At 43.1% G+C, this 25,503-nt stretch overlaps 1 protein-coding gene across 1 annotated transcript in view; it reads right to left on the bottom strand.

Moving 5' to 3' along the window:
- The window catches only part of NCAN (neurocan), a 53,755-nt gene that overhangs the window by 19,382 nt on the left and 8,870 nt on the right, over positions 1–25,503 (bottom strand). The window contains exons 4-9 of the mRNA XM_051975442.1: positions 25,102–25,276; positions 24,585–24,712; positions 24,041–24,334; positions 20,247–20,987; positions 16,320–16,807; positions 15,483–16,287 (exon numbers count right to left, since the gene is read on the bottom strand). Of these exons, the coding sequence (XP_051831402.1) occupies positions 15,483–16,287; positions 16,320–16,807; positions 20,247–20,987; positions 24,041–24,334; positions 24,585–24,712; positions 25,102–25,276 (2,631 nt within the window). The remainder of the gene's footprint in view (positions 1–15,482; positions 16,288–16,319; positions 16,808–20,246; positions 20,988–24,040; positions 24,335–24,584; positions 24,713–25,101; positions 25,277–25,503) is intronic.

Genomic DNA, 25,503 nt, shown 5'->3' with positions numbered 1-25,503 from the left:
ATCCTGGCCTGGCCCACATGGAGGCAGAAGGGAAGGAGGAGGGATCCAGCCCCAACAGCTTAGTTCTTTCATGTTAGGGAGACATATTTGTCTAGTACCTTTGCACTGAAAAGAAAGAGGGTCTGAGATCACTGTGGTCCCTCAGAACCCTGTCCAAGGACAAGTTTGACCTAGCAGGGCAGAGCCAGGCTCCCCTACTCTCAGGCTAGGGGTGTGTGGAATATAAGGCAGAGCTGACTCTTTCTAGCACACAGGGACAGACAGAGATCTGCCTTCTGCGATTTGCTCAGGGCTCTTTCTTCTCTCCAGGGCTCAGCCAAGGACACACAAGCTCTATTCCACTCCCCTGTCAGCCAGTTATTATGATAAAAGAGTGAAGATTGCTAAGGAAAGAGATTCCTAAGGCAGAAGCGGCTCACCCTTACCCAGGGATTCACAGGGACAGAATGAGAGCTAGGAAGAAGTGGCAGGTGACCAAGAGAAGCCTATTGGCTAGGTCCCCCAGTTCCCATCTGCAGAGATAGAGGGACAAATATGGAGGCTCTTCAGGCTTGCCCTGATCCCTGGATTTGGGGTACAGCTAGATAGTGACTATGCAGGCCAGCATTTACGTAGCACTTTGAGCTTTGTCAAGCTCAGCTTATAGCTCATTTGATCCCCACAACAACCCTGGAAGTTAGGTGCTATTATTATACTCAGGAAATCCTACTTCTGATAGCTCTAATAATCGATATTTCTATATTTTATGGTTCTTTCCAATGCTGACATTCTGTGCTCTAAGATTCCTCCCAGCTTTGACATTCCATATGTAAATGGTCCTCCCAAATGTCACATTCTATACGCAAATGGCCCTTCCAATGTCATATTTTGTGTTCTAATTTCCCTACTAGCTCTGACAGTCCCCTAGAGTGCCACCTAGTGGACAGGGTAATGGTATGAGGCTGGGACTGTGAATAGGTAAAACTGCTGATATGACCAACATCTGGCTGCATGCTTATTTGTGAGACATTTTCCAAATGACTGATTCTCAGGGTGACGGTGTGACCCTGTGCATCTGTGGCTCAAAGAACCCTGAAAGCCAGTTTCATGAGGTTGCGAGATAATCTAGTACAATTCCTTCTTTTCTCAAATGAGGAAGGGACTTGTTCAATGTCTCATAGGGAAGAAGAATTCAAACCCAGTTCCTCAGCCTCTGGATCATGACTTTTTTCAAGATACTGTATTGCCTTCTGTCTCTGATCAAAGAGAACTCTAGGGTAAGAATTCTTAATTCGGATTGCACTTCAACTCAGGCAGGGGAAACAATGACATCTTTATTTCAAAATAATTGGCTTCCTTTATGATTCTAAGAATTTTAGTTTATGCAGTTAAAAACATGATTTTCACATGATTCTTTTACTGTCTCAGGGAGGGACGACGTGAGGAAGGGATGGAGAAAATTTGGAACTCACAATTTTCAGAAGATGAATGTTAAAAATTGTCTTTACATGTAACTAGGAGGTGGGGAAGAAATTATTATGTTAAAAAATCCTCAATCCTGAGAAGAGTGCTATAGACTCATTGCCCTTGGGGTTCAGAACACAGGCAAAAGTCTCCCTCCCTCCTCTGGGGACTTGGAGAACTGGCAGGCTGGAGAGAATCAGGTACATAGAACCTGGTGCTCACACACCCTGCTGCCCAAATGTGCGAGTGGCCATGTCTGGTCTATGTCTGGCAAGCATGGGCCCATATGGGCGGCTCGTGGAGCCGCCCTCTCTCACCTGCCCACGGAACCACAGTGACTCAGGCGCTCTTTCCAGCACTGATTACTATTTTCAAATTCATTTGCATTTCTGCCAGGAGAGACTGTCTGCAGCTCCTGTAGTTGCTTCACACCCCTCCCCCATATTAAGTTTCCTTCCATCCCATCAGCAATGAAGCCAAGAAACTGCTTCTTCCTGCCTGCTCCACGATGGCTTCCCAGGGAGACCAGGACCAGAGAACGGTGGATCTCTGAGATCCTCTTTCTGCCCTGACATTCCATGTTTTTTGTTCCAGTTCTGATAGCTCTACTATTCTATTTTCTATATTCTATGGCTCCTTCTAATGCTGACATTCTGGGTTCTAAGTACCCCCCAAGTTCTGCTATTCTAAGGACCCTTCAACCTCTGACATTTTGTGTGCTAAGGACCCCTACAGCACTGACATTCTATCTTCTAAGGACCTTCCCATCATTGACATTTTGTGTTCTAAGGTCTCTCTTAACACTGACATCCTATGTTCTAAGGAATCTCCCAACTCTGAAATCCTATGTTCTAAGGACCCTCCCAGTTCTGACAGTCTATATTCCAATAGCCTTTCCAGTTCTGACATTCTACGTTCTCCTTACCACAGCTCCTCCCTCTACCTGAGCCTTTGCTTGGACTCCTTCTAACCTCTTCAAGGACCTCATTCCAGACCTCTTCAGTCTTTCCTCTGTGGACCACTTCCTTCCACAGGATACACTCGCACCATGACTTCAGACACACAACATTCTCTAATTACCTTCAAGAAGTATCTACACAGATATCTAAGGCAATTGTGGTCAAGTGACTTGCTCAGGGTCACACAGCTAGGAAGTTTTAAGTGTCTGAGACCAGATTTGAATTCAGGTCCTTCTAACTTTAGGGCTGGTGCTCTATCCATTTCACCACCCAGCTGTCCCAACTCATTACCTTTCTCCTTAAACTTGTTCCTCCTTCCAGTCTGACTATTTTTGTCAGTAGCATCTATTCCCCATTCAACCAGTTCCTTATGTTTATAACTTTAGCATTATCTTGAATTATTGACTCTCCATCACCTTGGGCAAGTCACTTAATTTGTCTGGGATTCAATCTCCTTTTTGCAAAATGAGGGTGTTGGATTAAATTACCTCTAAATTCTCTAGTTCAAAATTGTGATCAATGTGCTTTCGTGATCAATCAGTTACTAAGATGTAGCATTTATTAAGAGCGTATGGTGGGGCAGCTGGTGGCACAGTGGGTAGATTGCTGAGCCTGGAATGAGGAGAACTTAAGTTCAAATGTAACCTCAACCTTTACTAGCTATATGATGCTGGTTCAGTCACTTAACCCTGATTGCTTCCAAAACAACAATAAGAAAAGAGACTATGGTGTGCAGAGTACTATGTTTATCCTGGAAAAGATGCAAAATTTAGCTGATAGAATATTTGCCCTTTTAGAAAGTATGAGCTAGTAGAGAGTAAGACAGCTAGATATATTAGACCATAGGGTTAATAAGCTCATTAGAGAGTTACAAAATAAAGCGATGTTTGAAGTTTGAAAAATGGTATTACCAACCAGGGAAAACTTCTTGTAAGGGGTAGATTTTTGTGTTGGCTTTTAGAAGAAAGTTGAGGAGAAAGAGCAATTGAAACCTGGGGAATAAACTAGGCAGAAGCATGGAAGTCTGGAAGTACATGCCATATTTGGGGTTTTTTATTTTTGGGAGAGGAATGTCATACACTTGTACAATTTGGCTGTAGTAAAGAAAGTGTAAATGGAAATAATGCTTGATAAGGTTATTAAAACAATCCATTTTAGTGGATTATCTTAATCTTCTAAATTGAATGCAAAGAGTTAGACTTTTACTCAGAGGCACTAGGGAGCTACAGAAAATTTTTCAGCAGAGGAATGGGAATGATGTGGCTTGAATTGCTCATTTAAACAAAATTCCTTGCAGCAGAATGAAGGATTAGATGGAGAAAGAAAAGAACAAAGGTGTAAAAACTTAATAGGAAGCAATGGGGATATACTGGCATGTGGTTATGAGAACAAAAGAAAGAGAAGGGATGCAAGTGATGTTGGAGAGATGGAGGACATGGTAATGGATTGGATATGAGAGGTAAGGCAAAGGGAAGTGTCAATAATAAGCCCAAGATTAGGGACAGATAAGGCCAAATCAGTTTCATGATGGGAAACAGTCAAGTTGGACTGAGAGGTGAGAGAAGAACCTCTGCTAACTGTAATTTTTTTTTTGTAAATTGTTTCTTCTTTTACATAATGATTAATCTAAAAATAACTTTACATGATTACACATATATAACCTATACCATTGTCTATTGTCTTAGGAAAGGGAGAGGGAAGGGACAAAAGAGAAAAAAAATAGATCTCAAAATTTTATATAAAATGAATGTTTAAAATTGTCTTTGTATGTAATTGAAAAAAATAAAATATTATTAAAAAAGAATGTGCTGCTTCTGAAGGCAAAGGCTTCTGAGTATTCAGTCAGCTCAAAAACTGTTTTAAAAAATTGTGAATGATGAGACTTGGAAAAGAACCCACTGGATTTTAGAGAGAAGCATTTGAGTATCTTATCAAGGTGTTATTATTCATCTAGTACTTATCATTGGGCTCTGAACAAAGAGGTTGCTTAACAAATGTTTGTTGAATTAAATAAATGAATGATTTAAGGTCCTTTCTAGTTCTAATATTCGATATTTTATATTTTAAGATTTAGAATTCTAATTGGTGTTCTATGTAAAGTCCCTTCCAACTCTGCTATCCTTTTTTTTTTTAATTAAATCTTTTTTATTTTCAAAATATATGCATGGATAATTTTAAACATTAACCCTTGCAAAATCTTGTGTTCCAAATTTTTCCTTCCCTTCTCCCTACCCCCTCCCCTAGACAACAAGTGATCCAATAGATTTAAACATGTTCTGCTATTCTTTAATGCAATCATTTTTGGCCAGACTCTAGCTTGCTCCCCAAACAATTCATCACCATTGGGACCATCTTAGTCCTAATTTTTTTTGCCTATGATGTGCATGGAATATTTAGCCCAACTAGTTGGCAGGAGTCTTGGGCTGGGCTTCTCATGACCCATTCATTTAGCACAGGAAATTCAAAGAGGAGTGAGAAAGGAGGAGGTAAGAAGAGGAACTATCTGTCTACTGACCCCTATGGAGAATACATTTAGACATTGTTCGTCTTCTGACCCACCGCTGAATGATTTATGCCCAGAGCTATTCTTATGAGGAAAGTGACTGTCAGCTCTCTGCACAAGCCTGAAGCCTGAGAAATAAGGATTAATGTGTGTGTGTGTTGGGGGGGAGGGGAAAACATTTCTGTTCACACTAGCAGAGAATATATCTAGAAAAAACATGGTTGTCTCTAATTTGAAAGGGAAACATGTCTCCATCACTAGGTATGAAAAGGGGACATGATTTCTGCCCTCAGGCAGACCATGGTCTAAGGAGTAAGCCCAGATCCGGCCCTCATGGAGTCAAGTTAGATGGACTACTTAAGAAGCATGTCCTCTGCTCCCAGGGAATCTCCACACAGGGGGATTTAGAAGGCGATGTGAGCCTTTGGGAGTTTCCAACTTAAAGTATGATGGCTAGATACCATTCCTGGAAAAATACCTATTTGGACAGAAAGATACAGACCCAGTCCTTGGAGAGCTTAAGGACTGTCCCTCCTCCTCTCTCCCTATCCCTCAGCAAATAAATATTATATTGAAATAAAACTGGAAGTTTTAATGACAATTAACTGAGTCTTCATTCTAGGTTGAGGAGGGTAGGCAGGAAGAGAACTTTACCATGCCCATCCAAGCCTAGTGCCAAGATTCCCCTACAGTTGCCATGACAACTGCAAGAGGCTGCCTGCTGGCTTGAGGAGACTGGAGGACTGGGCTGTGGTTTTGAGCAGTCACTTCTTTCCCCCCAACAGATCCTTGCCCCAAATATAGGCCTGTGAGCAATGGTAAAAGCTCCTAGATGTTCAGCTATGGGACTCCTCATCTAGGAGTCCAGGGACCCAGAGGGCTGATGGTCTTGATTCTAGGAGACAGCCATCACCCCTTCAAGGACAAGGAGAAGTGGAATGGAGGTTCTTCCCATTCCAGAAGTGTATTTTCCCAAGTGAAGCTAAGCGACTCCAATAAGTGCCAGCTGAGAGTAGGGAGGAGATGGGTGCATATGGTACCTGTGGGCAGAATGAGAACCATTGGGAAGAGGGGCAGGGCAGAGTAACACATACAGATTTAGCTTCATGTGGACAAGAACTTTTTAGCAAACAGAGCTGCTCAATAATAGAATGTTCACATCACCTGGCTCAGATGAATTATTTCCCAGAGCTCTGAAAGAACTGCCAGATGTGACTGCTGAGCTGATGCCAGTGACCTTTGAGAGGTAGTGGAGGGGTGCCATAGGACTAAAGACAAGCAAATGTTTCAATTTTCCAAAAAAGGAAGACAAGACAGTCTTCAAACTATAGGCATGGCAACAAAGCATTTAACAAAGTCAGAAAAAGTTTTCAAATAGCATCAATTGTGCCTTAAATAAACTTCATTGGTGGTGACTCTACCATTGTGCCTGGCGGATGAGATGTGGACTAGGGAATTATATGATTAGGGGTTTTGGAAACAGATCCAGAGAGCAGTTAATAATGGATCAAACTGACTTGGAGGCAGATGCCATGAAGTGATTCTATGCCTTTATATAAATCATTAGTTACAATGTAAAGAAAGTGAAGGCAGCCCTTTCCTCCCTCCAGTTTCATATCAAGTCTCAAGTGAAAGGCTACAATGATCTGTCCTTATATCATGTGTTTGCCTACATTGTAACCAATGACTTATGCAAAGGCATAGGATCACTTCACTTGAGATCTGCCTCCAGTGTGACATCAAGTCTCAACAGAAAGGCTGCAGTGATCTGTCCTTACATCATGTGTTTGCCTACATTGTAACTAATGACTTATGCAAAGGCATAGGATCACTTCACTTGAAACCTGCCTCCAGATTGACATCTGAATGGAGGATAGATTGGAATCTCAAGGAGAAACTTGAAACAAAGAGATATCCAGCAGACTATTGCATAATTCAGGATGAGGTGATAAGGATGTGTACCAGGTTGGTGGACATGTCGTGTTGGAAGAGAAAAAAGGACATATAAAATAGTTTTTATAGGGTAGAAATGAAAAGATTTGACAACTGATTAGACATGAGATAGGATGGTGATACCATGGATAATAATAGGGAAGTTCAGAAGGGGGTTGGGAGTAGAGGAAATAAAATAATGAGTTCAGTTTGGAGGCATCTGGTTCAAAATGTTTATTAGGGAAAAAGATTATTGGAGAATGGCCATCAGGACAGAGGTTAGATAGAATTGGACAAATAAATCTGAGAATCATCTGCAGATGTGACAGCTGAAGCAATGGGAGTTGACGTGATTACCAAATGAAACAGCATTCAGACAAAAGAGAACAGAGCCCAGGACAGAGCCTTGGAGGACACCTATAACTGGGTAGGCATGACCTAGATTAAGATCCAGCAAAAGGAGATTGATAAGAAATGGATCAAGAAGTAAGAGAAAATAGTAATACCAAAACCTAGAGAGAAGAGACTATCAAGATGAGGCTATTGACAAAATGAAAGGCTGCAGAAAGGACAAAAAGAATGAGGATTGAGAAAAGGCCATTGGATTTAGAAATTAAATCACCAGTAACTTTGATTTCAGTTGAACGATGAGAACAGAAGCTACCCCAGGAAGTTAAGAAGAAAATGAGAGGAAAGGAAGTGGAGATACCTATTGTAGACAGCCTTCCCAAAAGGTTTAGCTACAAAAGAGAGGAAAGGGATAGGAAGATAGCTAGCAGGGATAGATCAAACGAGGATTTCTTGAAAATGAAGGAGACATGAACATATTTGTAGTCTTTATGAAAACAGCCCAGATGACAAGAAGAAATTGAAGATAAGTGAAAGAGTGGGGATGATATGGGGGGCAATCTGTGGGAAGAGACAGGATGGAATGGCTCATTTGTACATGTACAGAGATTTGCCTTAACAAGGGGAAGAGCCACATCATTATGTGAAACAGGTGAATGAGAAGATAATGGCAGAAGACATTTGAGTGGTATGAAAGGAGAAAGGGAGAATAGGGAGCTCCTCTAGAATGGCTTTAATTTTTATTAGTGAAATAATACAAGGCTCTTACTTAAATGGGATAGGGTAGCTAAAGTTTGAAGAGGGATAAAAGTTTTGGAAAAGTAATGTGATGAGTGGGATAGTGAGTCATTTAGGGTGCTATAAAAGGATTGCTTGATCTTCGTAGTGGCCCAATTGAGAATAAGTAACAAATTTGTGGTGGACTCAGTCTTCACAGTTTTGTTCAGCAACACATAATAAGAATTATGGTGGGCATAATACAGGACTGAGGCTTGGCAGGGCAAGATCAACAATAAAATAAGAGGGCAAAGTACTAGAGAAGACATTATAGAGCTGAACTGATTCATTGATGGGACAAGATAGAGAAGGGAAGAAAGATAGCACAGCGTTGAAAAAGACCTGAGAGGTCATAATAAGGACAAAGCACAGGGTTTGGAATCATAAAACCAAGGAAAAGGTGAAATAACAACAGATTGTAGTGAATAAAGTAAGAGTAATTTTAGAGTTCATTAGCATGGAAGACAAATAATTATTATGCTCAAAGTACAACTTGGTCTTTGTCCTGAAAGAGAATGTAAAGGAGTTTGAAGAATGCCTCTCTGATTTCAGGTTATCAAGAAGAATGAAGGGTTTCTATGAAAACCTAAAGCAGAATTTCAACCTTAAAGTAAAGAGCAAAGATGATATGGAAAGGCAGAGGAGAATCCTGACTAGTGTCAAAAGATGAGAAGATGGACGACTGTTACAGAAAAGAAAAGGAAGAAGGACCACAGAATACTTGGAACAAAGTAATAGATATGAGGCTCTTCCCAAAGAAGAAGGAAATGGATCCTATGAGAAACGCAATCTCTAAGAAATCATTATGTGGAACCCCCAGTGAGAGATCTGCCAGTAAAGATCATAAGATAAACAGAACAGTAGTAGAGGCTGGTGACTCCTACCTAAGGGACATAGGATTATAAATTGGACTTCAAAGGCTTTCTTGAACAGTCCCCTCATTTTACAAATGAGAAAATGGAGACCAAAGGAGGTTAAGTGATAGTCATATATGTAGTAAGTGAATGAATCTTGAATCCAGACATTCTGACTCCAACTATGATATTCACTGGCACACAGTAAGTGCTTAGTAAATGACAAAGACTTTCTTAAAATCTTGTGATTACTCCCGATTCTGCTGATTGACACAGACATAATGATTCTACCAGAAAGATCCTAGAAAGCATTACTAGGGATCATGTGACATAAATAGTATTTACATTATTTGTCCTAATCAAAAGCAAGAACATCAGAAGAGAAAGGCAGAATTGGAAAATAGTTATTTAAGAACAAGATTTGGATTTCTGTACCACAGCTTTATAAGAAACTTCTGGTCAGAACAAGTACTTTAGCAAAAGCTGAGAAAAGTGCATTTGCCCATTGTTTTGCAAATCTGATCAAAAGGACTTTAAACTGATAAAAGTGGGGAAGGATGATACCTACCATAATGGGGAAGAAAAGCAATAGACCTGCCCAGACATTTGTACCAGAGAACATATAAGAAAAGAGCTAACAATAAAAACCCTAGCCTCAGATGTCCATACTCAAAAAGCTTTTTTTTTTATTTAAGATAAACTAGAGTTCTTAATATAAAGAAAAAATTTGACCTCATAGGTATCACTGCAACTTGACAGTTTGAGAACCATGCCTGAAATATAGCTCTAGAAGGGGATATGTTATTGAAAAGGATCAGAATAGGTAAAAGGTATGGTGCAATAACACCATACATTAAGAAGGTATTGTATATTCGTGTAGGGAAATCTAGGCAGTAGAAGGGACAAGCAAGCATGCGTCAGAGTATTGAGTGAACAGCAATAGAAGAGACAGCGCTGTATGAACAGAAAAAGGAAAGAGATGAAACATCAAAAAACAGATCACAAATCTGGCACAGTGGCACAAAACTTGACCATCAATTATCCAAACATCTGCTTGAGTTCTCTTTTTGCCTAGAGCACAGCAACTATTAAATTCTTGGCTTTCCATAATGCTGATTTCATTCTTCAAAAAATGTTTCAGAAACTAAGAGGAAGAGGTTCTATTCTAGACCAAATCTTCTATAATCAGGAGGAACTAGACCACTGAAGGGAGAACTAAAACTAAGGATGAGCTGAGGCTTGTGGGAAAAGACAGACATTTAAAAGGGTTGGAGGGTTTCCCCCCTCTCCTTATTCTGGGAATAAAAAAGATAAAAGAAAAGATGTGACCATTGTTCAAAGAGGAAAGGATATTAATAATAGACTACAGTGAGAAGGCAGAGCTGTCCAATCCTTATTAGGCTTCTGTTTGCTCTGTCAAGGAGAATGCTCTTTGGACTAGAAAGGGCAGAACTAAAATGACTAATACGGAGTTAATCCTCAAGATAACACAGGATCATAGACTAAGAACTAAAAGGGATCTTAGAGATCATATAGTTCAACCTCCTTACTTTACAGAGGAGTAAAAGTGAAGCCCAGAAACATTGCCACACAGATAATAAATGCCCAAGTTTGACCTCAAAATCTAGGTCCTTTTCCACTCCACCAGGTTCCTAAGTCTGCTAGCTGCCCTTGAAAAGTCCAGCCCCTCAGGCCTTGATGAATGAAGCACAGCCCAGAGCAGGGAGAGAGCTAAAGGATGTGATTGCTGAGTCACTGTCAGTAATTTATGAAAAATCTTAGACAGCAGAAGAGGACCGGGCAAGGACAAAGGTTGTCCTAATTTACGAAAGTAAATCTAAGAACTGCTGGCAGGTTGGCTTTACTTTTCTATTTTATAAGTTCCAGAGTATATTATTAAAGGTTTGAAGAGTGATCAGCTTGAAAAAGGAAATGGTCACTCTCAGAATTTCATTCTGAACACATCCTTTCAGATTAGTTTCATTCTCTTTTTAATTTTTTCCATAGTTACTTTATCACTAACCCTCTGCTCAATAAACTCCATTGACTCCCTATCATCCCTAGAATCAAATATTCAATCTTCTGTTCAGTGTTCAGAGTCCTTTACAACCTGATCTCCTTTTACCTTTCTAATTTTCTTGTACCTTACTCTTTTCCACATATTCTTCAGTCCAGTGACACTAGCCTCTTGGTTTTTCCTCACAGAAGAAACTTCATCTCCAGAATCCTGCATGTTTTCATTGGCTGTCTCTCATGTCTAGAATCCTGTCTCTCCTCATTTCCACCATTTGACTTCCTTCAAGTCCCAGCTAAAATTCTACCTTCTCTTTCCCAACTCTTCATAATGCTAATGTTCTGTTGATTATCTTCAGTTTATCCTGTACATTGTTTGTTTGTACATGTTTTTTTCCCCTTTAGATTGTGAGTTCCTTGACAGAGTATTATTATTATTTTTCCTTTCTTTGTATCTCCAGCACTTAATATAATGCCTTTGTGTATATAGTAGTTGCTTAATAAATGCCTTTTGATCGATCAGGGAAATGCTGTAGGTACCTGTATTTTAGTAAAGCATTTGATGAAGTCTCTTACGTGGACAAGATGGAGAAATGTGGGATGGATAATAGTGTAGTCACATGGACATGTGAAAGTAAAGTAAATTATGAAAACATGTTGACTAGGTCAACTACAACTCGATATTATACAATCTAAATTGGGCCCTCACTATTGTAAGGCAATACTTGTACACTCCCCTAATCAATTCACTATCCCACTTACCACAAGGCTCTTCTAAACTTTTTTTTTATCCCTCTTCAAAATTCCATCAGCTTTTCTTTCACACTCTTAACTGAGAATTGCTTAATGTTTTACTGAAAAAAATTGAACCCATTTGTTGAAATCTCCCTCTTCTCCCCTTTTCTTCATCTCATATTATCCATATGGCCTCTTCAATTTCCCTGTCACTTCTTTCTTACTCCTACAGATGATTCTCATATCTATTTATCCAGCCTCAATCTCTCTGCTGACATCTCCATCTAAGTATTAGATATCTCAAGCTGGATGTCCCATAGACACATTGAACTCAACATATCCAAAATAGAATTTATTATCTTTTCTCCTAAATTCTCCCTCTTTCACTGTTGAGGGCATCATCAAATTCTCAGTTATGAGGGTCACATTCTGACCTACAAAATAGAGAAACTCTCAGTTTGCCCATATGTATCTTTCCTTGAATATACTGCATCTGTAATATTCTATAGAATTCTAGGTACCGCTTTTAGGATGGATACTGAAAAATTGAAGACCATCCATAGAAAAAGCACCAAGATTCCATTGATGACTCTTGAATACTCTTCCAGCCTTGGGATTCTGGGATTCTAAATGGACTGCCTTTGTATGATGCTGAACTCCTTATAGCTAGAACTTTATCAGAAAGAATATGTAGGGAATTCCCTGCTGAGTGGTGTTGGGAATAGATACTCTTTGAGATCCCTTTTAGTTTTGAGATATAGTACCCTATAAAAATGAATGTTTTGGTGTGGAAGAAGAGACGTTGAATACTGCCAATGTTCAACCTGATAGTGTGACAGCAAAGGTCCTCAAGATTTCAAGCTTTAGACCTCTCTGATTTTCTCTCCAAAATTAAAACATCTGAACTATAAAATAAGGAAAGTAGGCTCAGGCAGGAGAAATGACACATGGAAGGTCACACAGTGAAGAAAGGACTAGAAGTGGGGCTTCAGAGGTAGAGTGAAGATGGCAAAGCAGCAGGAATAAATACATGGAGGAATTTCTCCCAACAAAAGTATACCAAACAGATCTAGAAAACACATCAGACAGAATTCTGACTAGAAAATCCAAGAGAAAGTCACAATGAGTCATTTTTCTAGTCCAGGCTGGGAGGGGGATGGTGGAGAGGGAAGGAAGAAGGAAGGGAGGGAGAAAGAGAAAGGGAGGAGAGGGATAGAAAGAGAGGAACTGAAGGAGGGAAAAGGAAAAAAGTAGGGAGGAGAGAGGGAGCAGGAAGGAGGGAAAAAAAACTGTGGATGATGAGGACAGAGTCTGTCTAAGGGCTGAAGGAGACAGAGGCTGTGCACTCAAGCAAGGCAAGGTTCCAAAACTCGTATCTTGACCTTATGCAAAGTACAAGGTAGGAGCAATTGGCAATTTTGCCACTCAGTACCCAGTTCCAGCTCATAGACCCAAAGCATACTGAGGAGGGGCCATGTGCCCAGGGATTGTGCTATAGGATAATCAGCTGTTATAAGTCCCTAGGCTGCATATTGAATGAGAATAGAGTTCATAAACAAACAGAAGCTGTGAGGTTTGGACCCCAAGAGCAGAACTGGGTTTCAGATCCAACCTTTAACCCACTTTGAAGCTTATAGAGGAAAAACCAAGGAAGGAATCCAAAACCAAAGGGAAGACTAGTTCTGTCACTATGAACCAGCAGAGCTTTCCAGCTGGCTGATTGATAGTGGCTGAATTTAACAGCAGTCTAGTGAAACTCCAGAGGAGGCAAACCCACAGGATTGTTGTTCAGTCTCAAGCCCATGCTGGCAACTTGCAAAGTTCAAACCAAGGGGACAGTGACCAAACTTGCTCTGGATCAGACAAATGAGAAAATTGAAAATTTTCAAATCTTCAGCCTGAACCATCCCTGAAATCTTGGAATAACACAACACTTAATACTCTAAGAAAACAGCAGTAAGACTAATCCAGATATTCCCTCCAAGAGTGAGCAGATTCTTGCAGAAGTCAGGAATCAAGCTGGATGACAGAGCAAACAAAAAAAAGAATCACATCATAAAAAAGCAATTATGGTGACAGGGAAACTCAAGACATAAACCCAGAAGAGAATGACTCCAAAATAGCTGTAAGTAAAGTCTCAAAGAATATCATAGCTTGGGCACAAATTCAACTAGAATTCCTGGAAGAGATAAAGCAAGAGCTTTTTAAAAAGAGTTTAGAATACTTTTTATAAATGAGATGAGAGTGCTAGAGGAAAAAAAATAGAAAAGAAATGAGAAAGATGGAAGAACTGGAATGGGAATTAGCAACTTGGCATAAAAGATTTAAAACCTTGTCCAAGATAACAAACTCCTTGAAAATTAGAATGGACCAAGTAGAAAGAAGGCAGATTTTTGCTGAGTAGAAGAAATTAATTTTTTAAAAATCTAGAAAAACCTAGGCTAGAAATGCAAGCTTCTTGATTCCCAGCCCTTGGCCTGAGGAGCTCTTCCCAGTATATATTGCAGAAAAGTTATATACCAGGAGCCTTAAGTCTTTTAAGTCAGTGTCCTAGGAGGCTGGTTAGTTAGTAAATGGAATTTAGTTAGTTCAACATGAAATCTAATCTCACCAGTTGTAAAACACAAACCTATTTGTAATAAGACTGACATGTGGGAATTCAGCTCTATTCATGGCCTCACCCTCCAGATCAGGTTGTCTTGGTCTTTGACAATCCAGGATGAGATAGGGTGGCCTATAAGTCCTAAAGATGAATATCATGAATAAGGAGACCTTAGTGAGAGGATGAAGAGTTTCGGATCCTGGGGTTTAGAGAGTGGGATCACTGGCCAGGAAAACGTAGGGCCTATTTAGAATCCAATTCAATTCTTGATTACCAAAGCTCATTTATCTATATCAATAGTTTCAATATTTTAAGGACCTATGATCATATCAGCGTAGGTAGCTTCTCTGCCAGCACTGGTCCAAAACTCCTTCATGCCTTAGAAGATGATTTCATGAGTTCATGTGATTAAAAAGCTGCTATCACCTTTCTGAAGTTAGCTAGTTCTTGGACAAAACATGTACCATTCCTTAGTCAAAACTTTGAGGATCTGCCAGAACTTATAGTATGGCTTGGACAGAGAGCCAGACATGAAGACAGGAAAACATAGGCTGAAGCCCTGACTCTATGGAACTGATCATTGTTTCAATGTTTTAATTGTGTCTGCTGCTTTATGACCCCATTTAGGGTTTTTTTTTTGGCAAAGATACTGGAGTGATTTGCTGTTTCCTTCTCCAGCTCATTTTACAAATGAGGAAACTGAGATAAGCATGGTGAAGAGATTTGCCATTTGTCACCCACTAGTAAGTGTCTGAAGTCAGATTTGAACTCAGGAAGATGAGTTTTTCTAACTTCAGACGGGGTACTTTATCCACTGCACTGCCACCTAGTACCCTCTGTGGAACTGCACAAGTCACTTAACCTCAGTGCTCTGGCCACCTTTCTAAGACTAAACTGCAGAGAAGCTGCTGACTTGCATTGGCCACGTTTTCTAACCAGGTAGTTTCTCGCATTGGTGAAGTGACAGGTCTGGTCTCTGTTCTCAGTCAGGGTTTATGGTCTGTTGAGAGCCCAGAGTTGTTTCCATGCTTCGGTGGGTAATTGGAGGCTAATGTAGTGGAGGGTTAATGGTGATTGACATTCATAAAGCTCTTTATGGTTAAAGTGCTTCTGTGAATGAGATGCCAATAACTCAGCGAGTGCACCTTGCTAGAGCTGGGCAGAAGAGGCCCAGAGGACAAGGGAATATGACTCGATGCTGGTTACAGGTGGGCTCTTCTCCCTCCATCCTCAGGCCCCATCACCCAGAGCTAGCTGCCTGCCTCGGTGCCTCTGGGGAGGGTCACCCTTGTTTCTGTCCCTGGTTCAGCACTTACCTTCCTCACTGCTCCGGTTGCTCTCCCCAGCCCAGGATCCGCTTTCCAGTTCCCCTATTATCGATGACTCCTCTCCACTCCCAGTCTCACCGAGAGCCTGAGACCCTGCATCCAAAGCAGAGCTTGGGCCACCCTCCTGGGGGTCGGGAATCTCTAGGACCTGAAGATTGTGCCTTTGCATTTGAAGGGCAGTATCTCTGGTTGGCTCTCTTTCTTCCAGTAGGTCGGGCAATAAGGGAACCTGGGTCTGGGAGGTCTCCCACGAAGCCCCCTTCTGCCCCTCTCCGGAGATGTCCTCTCCCTCTGGTTCTGGGGTGGCTGGGGTGGCCCAGTCATTCTTGGCCAGGGTTGAGGCTCCTGGTGTCCAGGACGAAAAGGCGACCTCTCCCAAGGGGCTGCTGTCCGGGGGAGAGGCAGTACTGGTTGCATCCGTGGTGCTGGAGGACAGCCCAGGGGATTGCCCAGCTTCAGACGCTGGCTGGGGTGAGGAGGTTGCTAGCTCACCAGTCCTGGCCACTTCTTCAGGCTCAGACCCGGGCTGCAGGCTCTGGTTTCCTAGGACTAGAGTGGGAGAAGGAATGGGTGTGTAGAAATCAAACTTCTCCATTCCTTTAGACTCCTCCCAAGCCTCGGCACTTGAGTTCTGATGCAACAATAGGCCGGATCCTGGACTTGGGGATGGGATGTCGTCTCCATTTGGTAAGGGAGTCCCTAACTCCGTGGTTGTGGGGGATCCAGTATATTCAGTTGGGCTAACCCCTTGACCTTGCTCAAGCTGCTTGCTGTCCCACCCTAGAGTGAGGGACCAAGAATCAGCCTCTAGATCTCCTTTATCTCGGGGACTGGGGCTAGGAATGTGCTTGGTGCAGGTGGCTCTGTCCCATTTATCTCTGGTGTAATCTCAGTCCCTTCTATGATGTTTGTCCCTTTAAGTGGCCAGTCAGTATAGGGGGAAAAAGGACTGTGGGGTATTTCTGGGGCAACTGTGGTTCCACCATACAGAGACAGCCCCACGTCGTCTCTGACACTGACAGGGGAAGAAGTGTCCAGGGTTGGTGTGGGCAGAGACATAAAGGGTGGTTTGGGGGCCCGGAGCATGGCCAGGACAGGCAGATCCCTATCACCATGGGCCTCCCCTGAAGAATCCTCATGGTGTCCTGGCTCCAGGCTGGAGTGGGGATCATTGTTGGGACCTGAGGTTCCCTGTTCGGGGTCCCAGACACTCTCCTGACTTTCAGGAAAAGCATCATCTTTATTCTTGGGGGCTGGTGATGGCCCAGAGTTGGGACTCCGTTGACCCCCCTCTCTCTGGATTCCTGAAGAGCCTACAACAAAAATATCACAGAGCAGGTTAGAGGCGGAGATGGCCAACTGGTCACAGCTTGGAGTTGTCACTTGGGGGATCCTACCACAAGGGAGCATTTTCTCCATGGCCAGTTCCTTCCTATGCTTTCCCAGCCACATCCCTGGGAGCTCCCTCTCTTCAATCTAAGGTCCTGGAATGGGGTGATCTCACAGTGACATAATGAAAGAAATCCTGGTACTTGTGTTCTGTAACACTGGGCAAATCATTTTCTATCTCCAAATCTCAGGTTCTCATTTGTAAAACACAAATCATAATACTCATGATACCTAAATCAGGGTTGAGGATTTTTTTGTAAAGAAAATTTTTGATTTTTTTTGCAAACCTGAAGTTTCTATAGCAGGTCCCAAATTTTAGGAGTCTGTGGATAGATTTCAAGGAACCTGTAAACTTGGATGGAAAAAAAAATTACATCTTCCTTTGCATTAGGAATTCCATTTATATCTAAATTCTAATTTCCTTTGCAATCTTATATATTATGTTTTAGGCCTTTAAAAACTTAGGCACAGAAAAGATTAAAAACTCTTTTTTGTTTTTATATAACATGTTATAACATTATATAATGCTATATATTATAGCAATGTTATAGCAATGAGAGTTATTCATATTATTCGTAATATTAGGATTAAACAGTTTCCCTTCTGGGACCACAGCTTTTGGGGTCTCTGTGGTTCTTCATGCCAGGGAAAATGCTTCCAACTCAGGGACTGGGCCATAAGAGTCCCAAGCTGGCTGTGGGTTTTAGAAGATCTAGAGAGCACCAACCAATCCCAGCCCCTGTAGGTTGCCATGGAAGCAGTATGCTGTGACTGAAAGGGATGGGGGGAGAATGGAGGCAAGCTGCCCTGGGGTCTCACTGTCTACTGAGAGGTAGGGAAAAGAAAAGGAGAACTGGCTTTCAGGACATTTGGATCCCAGCTCCAAAGTGGGCCTTTATGGTGAGAACTGAGACCATCTGTAAGCTAAGGCAGAATGAGGGGGGGATTAGGATGGGGGAAACTTTGCCTTTCCTTTTCTCAGGGATTAGCTGTGGGAATGAGCTTCATTTTCCCAGACATGCATCTTAGGCTCTGCCATTCATCACTTTCTCTGCCTCCAACTTAAGACCAAAGAAGCATTTCCATTTTCGTGTCCAATGTCATAGAAGGTAGGTCCCCTCTTCTAGCAAAGGGTTCTCTTTCCCTTCCCTGACATCCCCCAGGTTGTCAGCTCCCCAGGAACATGGACCTAAATCTTTCCATAGTTTCCTCTTCTCCCAGGCCCCTCCCAACTTCATCCAAATGGCATGGGGGAAGGCCAAGTTCTACTCTGCAAAATTAATGGGCAGTATTGGAAGAAAAATCTAAGCCTGTAGGGTCAGATGCATATGAGGATGGGAAGGATCAGTGAATATTGGAGTGGCAGGAGATCTTAGGATCATGACTTTAGAGAGGATGCTGCAGGCCATCCAGTTCAAGCCCTCTCATTTTAACAGATGAAGAAGGAAAAGTGGTCCAAGGCCACATAAGTGGCAGAGCTGGGCTCCAAGCCCCAGACTAACTTGAAAACTCTAAAAGCAATACTTTTTTTCATTGCGCCAGATTGCCTTAGAGCTTTGGAAGAGAACCTGGAGACCATCTTTCATTTAGAGAAAGGGAAATAGCCAATAAAAGAATGGAATGGTCAGAAGAACTCTTATTAATAATAAGTATTTTGGACAGGAGTATTCTGACTGAGGGTTTACTCCTCAAGGCTTCCTGATCCAGGAGGGTTCTAAAGGATAAATGGGATGGAGGGCATTGAAGTGGAAGATGGGATATGGGGAGGGGCTGGAGGCCCAGACTCCAGTTCAGATGGGAAGTGACTGGTTGAGAAGGAGATAAGTGGATTAGGTTAGGCTAACATTCCTGCAGGTGCCTGCTCCCTTGAGTGTCTTTTTGATGGTTTCCCTTATAAAACTTAATGGCTTGCTACAATCTGCAATTCTAGTTTTAATGAGCTACCTCCACAAAACATTTATTTTTAGTTGAAAAAATAAAGCATCAGCTGGGCCTGAGCTACTACCCTTTCCCGAGAAGTCAAATCCTCTTACACTGGAGGGTGGGCTGGGAGATAGAAGTATCTTCTCCAACAATCTGGATGATGCTGACATGGCACCCACCCCATCCCAACAACCACTTCCCACAGGCAAGTCCCCTCTCCACAAATGTCCTTAGGAAAGGGACTTCTTTGTTTCCACTCAGCTTAATTTGGGCACTAAAAAGCTTGATAGAACACAAAATATCAGAGCTGGAAGGGACTTGAGAGACAATCTAGTTTTTCTCCCCTTGTTTAAACAAGTGGGAAAATCACCTGTCCAAGGTCACCTTGTAAGTTAGTAGCAGCAGAGCCAGGAGCAGAATCAAGGTTTTCCAGCTCCCAGATGTATCCCTCCCTAGGTGGATAAAGACACCAAACCCAAAATAGAGGCTGTCCCTTTTATATCTAATCCCTTCCTCCCTCCATGGCTTTCTAGATGTCAACATGACGGTGTCTCATTCAATTCCTCCCTTTGTCTTCAATATCATCCTCTGTAGGATGAAAAGACTGGGTTGGAAGGATTCTGAGATCATCCAGGAGCTTGGAACCTTCCAGCCCTGATATTCTTTGGATTATATTCTCAGGTTCTCCCAGCCCTGACTGGGATGTCTCAGAGTTCTATGTTCTCAGAGTCCTTCTAGAAAGCGGCATCCCCTCAGCTGGGATTGTATCTCTCCTATTCTTCATTCTAATTAATAGAAATTATAGCTGCCCGGTGCTTAAAGAGAGAGCTGAAAACACTGCAGGACCCCCTCACCACCATTCCAAGCATTCAGGGGGCTTTGGGAAGTTGGCTCTGCCTGGCCCCTATGACTTTTAGAAGGGTCATTGATAAGCAGGAGGGGCTCCTGAGCACGGTTCCTGGATCATGTCAGAGTAGGATAATCTGACTAAAGTGGGGTGTTTGGTCTACAGATGAGAAGCCTTGGGGAAGGAAGGGGAAGGGAAGGACAGTATGGATCCCAGTAAAAAGAGGAATTGTTCTTTTTTCTGCTGGCCTCAGTGGGCAGAACGATGATGAATTTGCAAAAAGGGAAATTTGGACTTAACTTCCTAACAATTAGAGCTTTTCCAGAAGGGAATGGGCTGCCTCAGGAGGTGGCAGATTCCCTCTCATTGCGGGTCTTAGGTGGAGGCTGGATGACCCTGTTGGTGACATTAGGGAAGAGATTTTTTTTGAGATCCAGACAGGTTGGACGAGATGTCCCCTACAACTCTTGAGATTCTGAGACTACCCTTTAGACCTGGGGCTCCTGAAGGGTGCTGTCTAGAGGGATTTCTAAGGATAGTGATTGCCTCATGGGGTTCTGGAGAATTTCTAATGCCTGGGGTGAGAGACTCACTAGAGTGGGGTCTGTCCACCTCATTGGACAGAGTGCTCTGAGGGCCCAGCATGGGCCCAGTGGCTGTGATCAGGGGCAACTCCACGTGGTTCCCAGCCTCCTTAGTGCCTGGGGCAGTGGGGCTTGTGCCTGTCCTGACGCCCCATCCCATCCTGGCAGTTGCTTGTTCCAGAAGCTGCTGCTGGAAGTACCGCCCATTCAGACCCCTCCTCCTGGCTGTGGTGCCCACTGGAGCCGCCGCAGTGCTGCTCACGGGTTGGGCATCAGATGCCACAGTCATTTCAGTGACGGATGCCAGAGTCCCCTTGGTTTTAAGGTCCTCTGCGAATCTGGGGTTTGAGGTGACACCTTCTGTCTTTCCTCCTGCTGAGTGTTGGGCTCCTGTGCCCTCTATTTGGAAACCTTCGGGCACAGGTGTTCTGTCTACCATATTCATCCATGGGTCATCCTGTCTGGTCAGCTCCGGCTCCTGAGACCTGGTGCTGACCAAGGAAGGCGTCACAGGGAATGGAACTGGGGTCCCCCCTGCTTTTCCAGACCCAGCCTCATTGAGAAGCAGGGAGGAGTCCTGGGACTGTTCCTCAGCAGGGACCCCACTGAACACTAGAGGCTCCTGGGAGTCTAGGGGCAAGACGTTCTCATGGCCTGTGACGGGCAGGTCCTCTGCAGACAGAGCCTCGAGATCTTTCCCATCAGCAGCAGGGTTATCTTGGTACCTGGGTGGTGATGTGGGATGATGGGCTGTAAGAAAGAGAACCACCAAGACTTCAGCATCCATAACTGTTAGCATTTGCTTACCGCTTTACAATTATAATTTCATTTAATTTTCACATTTCTATAAAGTAAGTGACCTTATTTCTATTTTACAAATGAAGAAACTGAGGCAGGTAGGAGTAAAGTGACTTGCCTAGGATCCTCCAGCTAGCACTTACTAGATTTGAATGTGTCTTTCTGACTCCAAGCATAGTGTTCTATCCACTTTGCCACTTAGCTGTCACACTAAATATGTGAAGAAAAATTGGTTTTTGAGTTAACAGATGTAGCTCTGATTTTTCCTAGCAGTGGACAAAAGCAGACTCCTTAAGGGTAGGAGGTGAAAAGAAAGGAATAGATGAAAATGATATTATAGAGAGAATTGACAGGTTTGGGGACCGATTGGATATGGGGAATGGGGGGGGGGAGTAGTCCAAAGGAACACTGATTGATTCCATCTTGGATGACTGACTGGGTTAATGCTGGTGCCCTTTGAAGAAACTAGGAATGCAGGAATGAAAGCTTGGGCTGGATTAGGAGGGAGGGGGACAGGATAAAGTGTGAGGGGGGTCAATAGGGGAAAGGACAAGGTGGGGACAAGACAGTGTTTTTTTCTTCAGCCCAAATAATCCCTTCCCAAATAACCAATGAGGAACAGAACCTATGGATCCCCCCAAGGCAAGTGGGGATGGGGATAAATATATCCTGTCCCAATATGTTCTGTTCCAGCCAAAAATAGGGAATATGAGCTGTGCAGACGGTGCTTGCTGGCGGCTGAGAGGTGAAAGTAGGGGGAAGGAGAAGAAGGGGAACATCAAGGAGCCTGGGGCCTGGATTCCATGGAAGGGAATGTCAGGGAAGGTCAATGAGGAGAACTCTTAAAATGTATAGGTTGGAGCTGGAAAGGTCCTTAGACTAGAAAATATCAGAGCTGGAAGAGTCTTTAGAACACAGGATGTCAGGGCTGGGAAGGCCCTTAGAATAAGGATATCAGAGCTTTGGGGGGATTTTATAGTCTAGTCAGTGCAGGGAAAAGCCTGGAAGATTATTTAGTACCCATTCTCTCCTCAGCTAGAGGAAATAATGGCATGTCTTCTCCCCCAGGCCCTGTGGCCCCCTTCTATCCCAGGCTCATTTCACAGCGATTCCTTGCTCTGGCTCTTTTTTTGGTGGCAGCTGGGAGATGAGGGGAGGGGATGGATGGGGGAGGAAGAGGGTCTCTCAGGAGGCAGAAGGTCTTTTATCAGGACAAGGCATATTATAAACCTTAATTACACTTTCATCAAGCCTAGTAGGGCCGGGTTGGGGTGAGGGGGAAAAAGAGTGATTAATCCCCCAAACCAGCTGTGTCTTTTAGCCACATTGATCTGAAGGGTGATCACTCTGTCCCAGGTCTGCCTTCTCTAAACACAAAGACTCACTTCCCCATCTTATCTCTGACTCTTATTACCTATGTGGACAAGTCACAATCTCCAGGGGCCTCAGTTTCCTTAACTATAAATTGGGGAAATTGTATCAGATGACTTCCACTCAATCAATAAACATTTGTTAGGTTCTTCCTATGTTCCAGGCAGTACAATGGAGGTACAACTTTCAAGGAGTTCCCAGTCTAACTAGGGAGACAATATCTATGTACTATGTACACACAAGATATATATGGGATATATGGGAGGTCCAAGGTTTCTTCCAGCTCTAATCTATGACCCTGTGAGTCTCTCAATAACTTTTCTGCATCAGGAAATTACAGACATGTCATTCATGGTTTTTTTATCTGTAAGATGGTGATGCTAATCGCCGCTCACAAGATTACTATAAGAACCAATGAGATAATATATATTAAGTACTTCACAAATCTTTATCTATCTAGTTCTATGTAAATGCTGTTTATATTATTATTATTGAGGTCTGAACTAGTAACAGGACATATTCTGAAATAAAAGACCTTCTGCCTCCTGAGAGACTCTCTTCCTCCCCCATCCATCCCCTCCCTAAGACAAGGGATCAAAGAAGCTTAGAAACTTGTGTGGACATGCATTTCCCAGTTTCCTTGATCCTTATCTTTTATCCCAGACACTGCTGGAAATATCTATGGGGGAGAGGCAAAAGACAAGAAATTATAATCTTTCCCCCATTCCCCAAGATGGACAAGCCTCCAGTCTTGGACATTTCCAACTGGTTATTCAGTAGATAGCTTAAAATCATCATATCTAAAACACAACTCATTATCTTTATTCCCTCCAACTTCTCCCCAACTTCTTTATCATTGTTATTCCAGTTCCTAAGGTTCTCTCTATCTATGTGTCATCCCTAACTGCTCTCTATCTTTCATTCCCTATATCCAACGTCTTGCCAAAGCCTTTACATTGTACCTATACAACATCTCTCATCTATACCCCATTCTTTCCTTTGAAACATCCACTACCTTGGTGCAGACTCTCGTTTTCTCACCTCTGGACTATTGCAATAGCCTGCTGGTCTGCCTGCCTCCAGACATTCTCCTCATCCCAGACACAGTTGTCAAACTGATTTTGTAAGACTAACCATGCTACTTGCCCACTTAATAAACTCCAGTAGTTCCCTATCACCTTCAGGATGAAATACCACATCAAAGTAGCTACATAATAAATGTTTGTTGAGTGACTGACTGATGGTCTTTGATGTCAGAAGACCAACCACCAGCACTCTCTGGTCCAGTCCTAAATTGTGACCAGCATCACATAATTCAGTCTTGAATTAGGGTAACAGGTCGAAAATCGTGAGCTCATCCAGAGAAGAAATTCATAACTTTCAGCCAAATATATAATGGAGTATAGCCCCAGGAACCTTCTCAGCTTTGTAAGAAGCCAAAATAGATGTCTAGAAGTTGTCTCTTCAGGAGAAATGGGTGAGGGTAGAGGAAAAATGAACATAAGACTTTGCCCTTGGGCTTAGAGCTTCCTCATCTCCCTTTGTAATCCCTCTCCCAGGGGCCTTAGATTTCATTTTTGTCTCTGGAGCCCAAGCACTTAGCGTAATGCCATGTTTGTTGAACGCATGCATACCTCGGTAGCAGTAGGCATCAAATTTGACTGAAGGCTCAGGAAAGCCAGTGCGGTTGGAGAAGTTGTAGAGGGTCCGGACCCCAGGAGCCTCCCCGCCACAGCGTCGCCGGGGGGTCTGGATGGGATAACGAACGCTGCCATCTGCCAGCCAGCCTGGGTCGCACTGGTCCAGGCCCTCCTGCCAGGCCAAGTAGAGGTGACCCACAGTGGCCAGAACTGCTCCCTGGCTCTGGCACTGAGCCCGAGCTCCCCACAGCGTGAGTCGGCTGGGTGGGGAGACATAGAAGACTTCTCCTACCAGGAGGAAGAGAGGAGGAAGGTCATCCTGGGCTCTCAGACATCCCAAACTGGACAAAATGAAGGGTGATGAGGGAAGTGGTGGAGAGGAAGATTTTTATTGTAAAGGATTTCAGCAATCTGAGTTGGAGCCATATATGAGCTTGGTGGGTTGCTTTAGCTTTCTCAGTTGCAGGGGAAGGGAAAGACACAGAGTGGAGAGGCATGGAATGGACTTAGGATGGGCAATAGTAAGCCTTATACTTGCCTCTCAGTTCCCGAGCAAAACAATAAACATCATAGTGCTCATGAGGATCTCGTCGGCCGTAGCTACGGACCCCTGGTAGGCTGTTCCGGTCTCCATAACAACCAGGCCGTGACAATGTGATGGGATACCTAAGGGAAGACTAATTTCAATTAATAAGTTAATGGCTAAAGTGTCCTACTCCCCTAGGATACTGAAATAAGGAAGAAAGGCATGAGGTCTCAGGGCTTAAAGGTGACTCGCATCCTTCAGAGTTCAGAACATCTTCTCACCTTCCTGAGGTAGGTTGATAAAGGTAGGGAGAGGGATGGAGGAGATGACCATTAAAAATGCAAGAAAACAAACCCTGAGGTCCCTTCTATCTCTGAGATTCTAAGGTTTTAAGATCCATTTCACCAGTGTCATCAGGTCTATCTTATCCCCACCTCCAAGCAGCAGCCCCAGCTTTGGGGGGCTGGCTCACCTGACTGCACTATTGGTCAATGGCTCCAAGCCTTTCCATCCCTCAGGACCCACTCACCGGACACTGCGGTCAGCCAGCCAGCCAGCATCACAATTGTCATAGCCATCCTCGAAGGCCGCCTGCAGGTGTCGGGGGGCAGCGATGACGGCAGAATTGCGACGGCAGGCTTCTCGAGCTGCTTGGAAGCTCAAGGTATAGCGGCCCAGGGAAGACCGATAGTGGAATACAACACCTGGGAGAATGAAGACATAGATGGAAGAGGAACATTAAGCACAAGAGTCTCAGGGAAGTGGAGAGGGATATCAGGGACACTTTAAGCCTTTGATCCCAGAGGGCTATCTCAAACTAAGAGACCACAGTGATAATGCATATGAAAACTTTCCAAATTTTAAAGCATTCTATGTCAGTGGTCATTATCTTCATCATAATCATTATCATCATCTTCTTCTTCATCAGTCT

This window comes from Antechinus flavipes, chromosome 1, assembly GCF_016432865.1.
Source record: "Antechinus flavipes isolate AdamAnt ecotype Samford, QLD, Australia chromosome 1, AdamAnt_v2, whole genome shotgun sequence".
Lineage (NCBI taxonomy): Eukaryota > Metazoa > Chordata > Mammalia > Dasyuromorphia > Dasyuridae > Antechinus > Antechinus flavipes.
The sequence above is the reverse complement of the archived record's forward strand: the minus strand, read 5'-3'. Positions and strand labels throughout refer to the sequence as shown.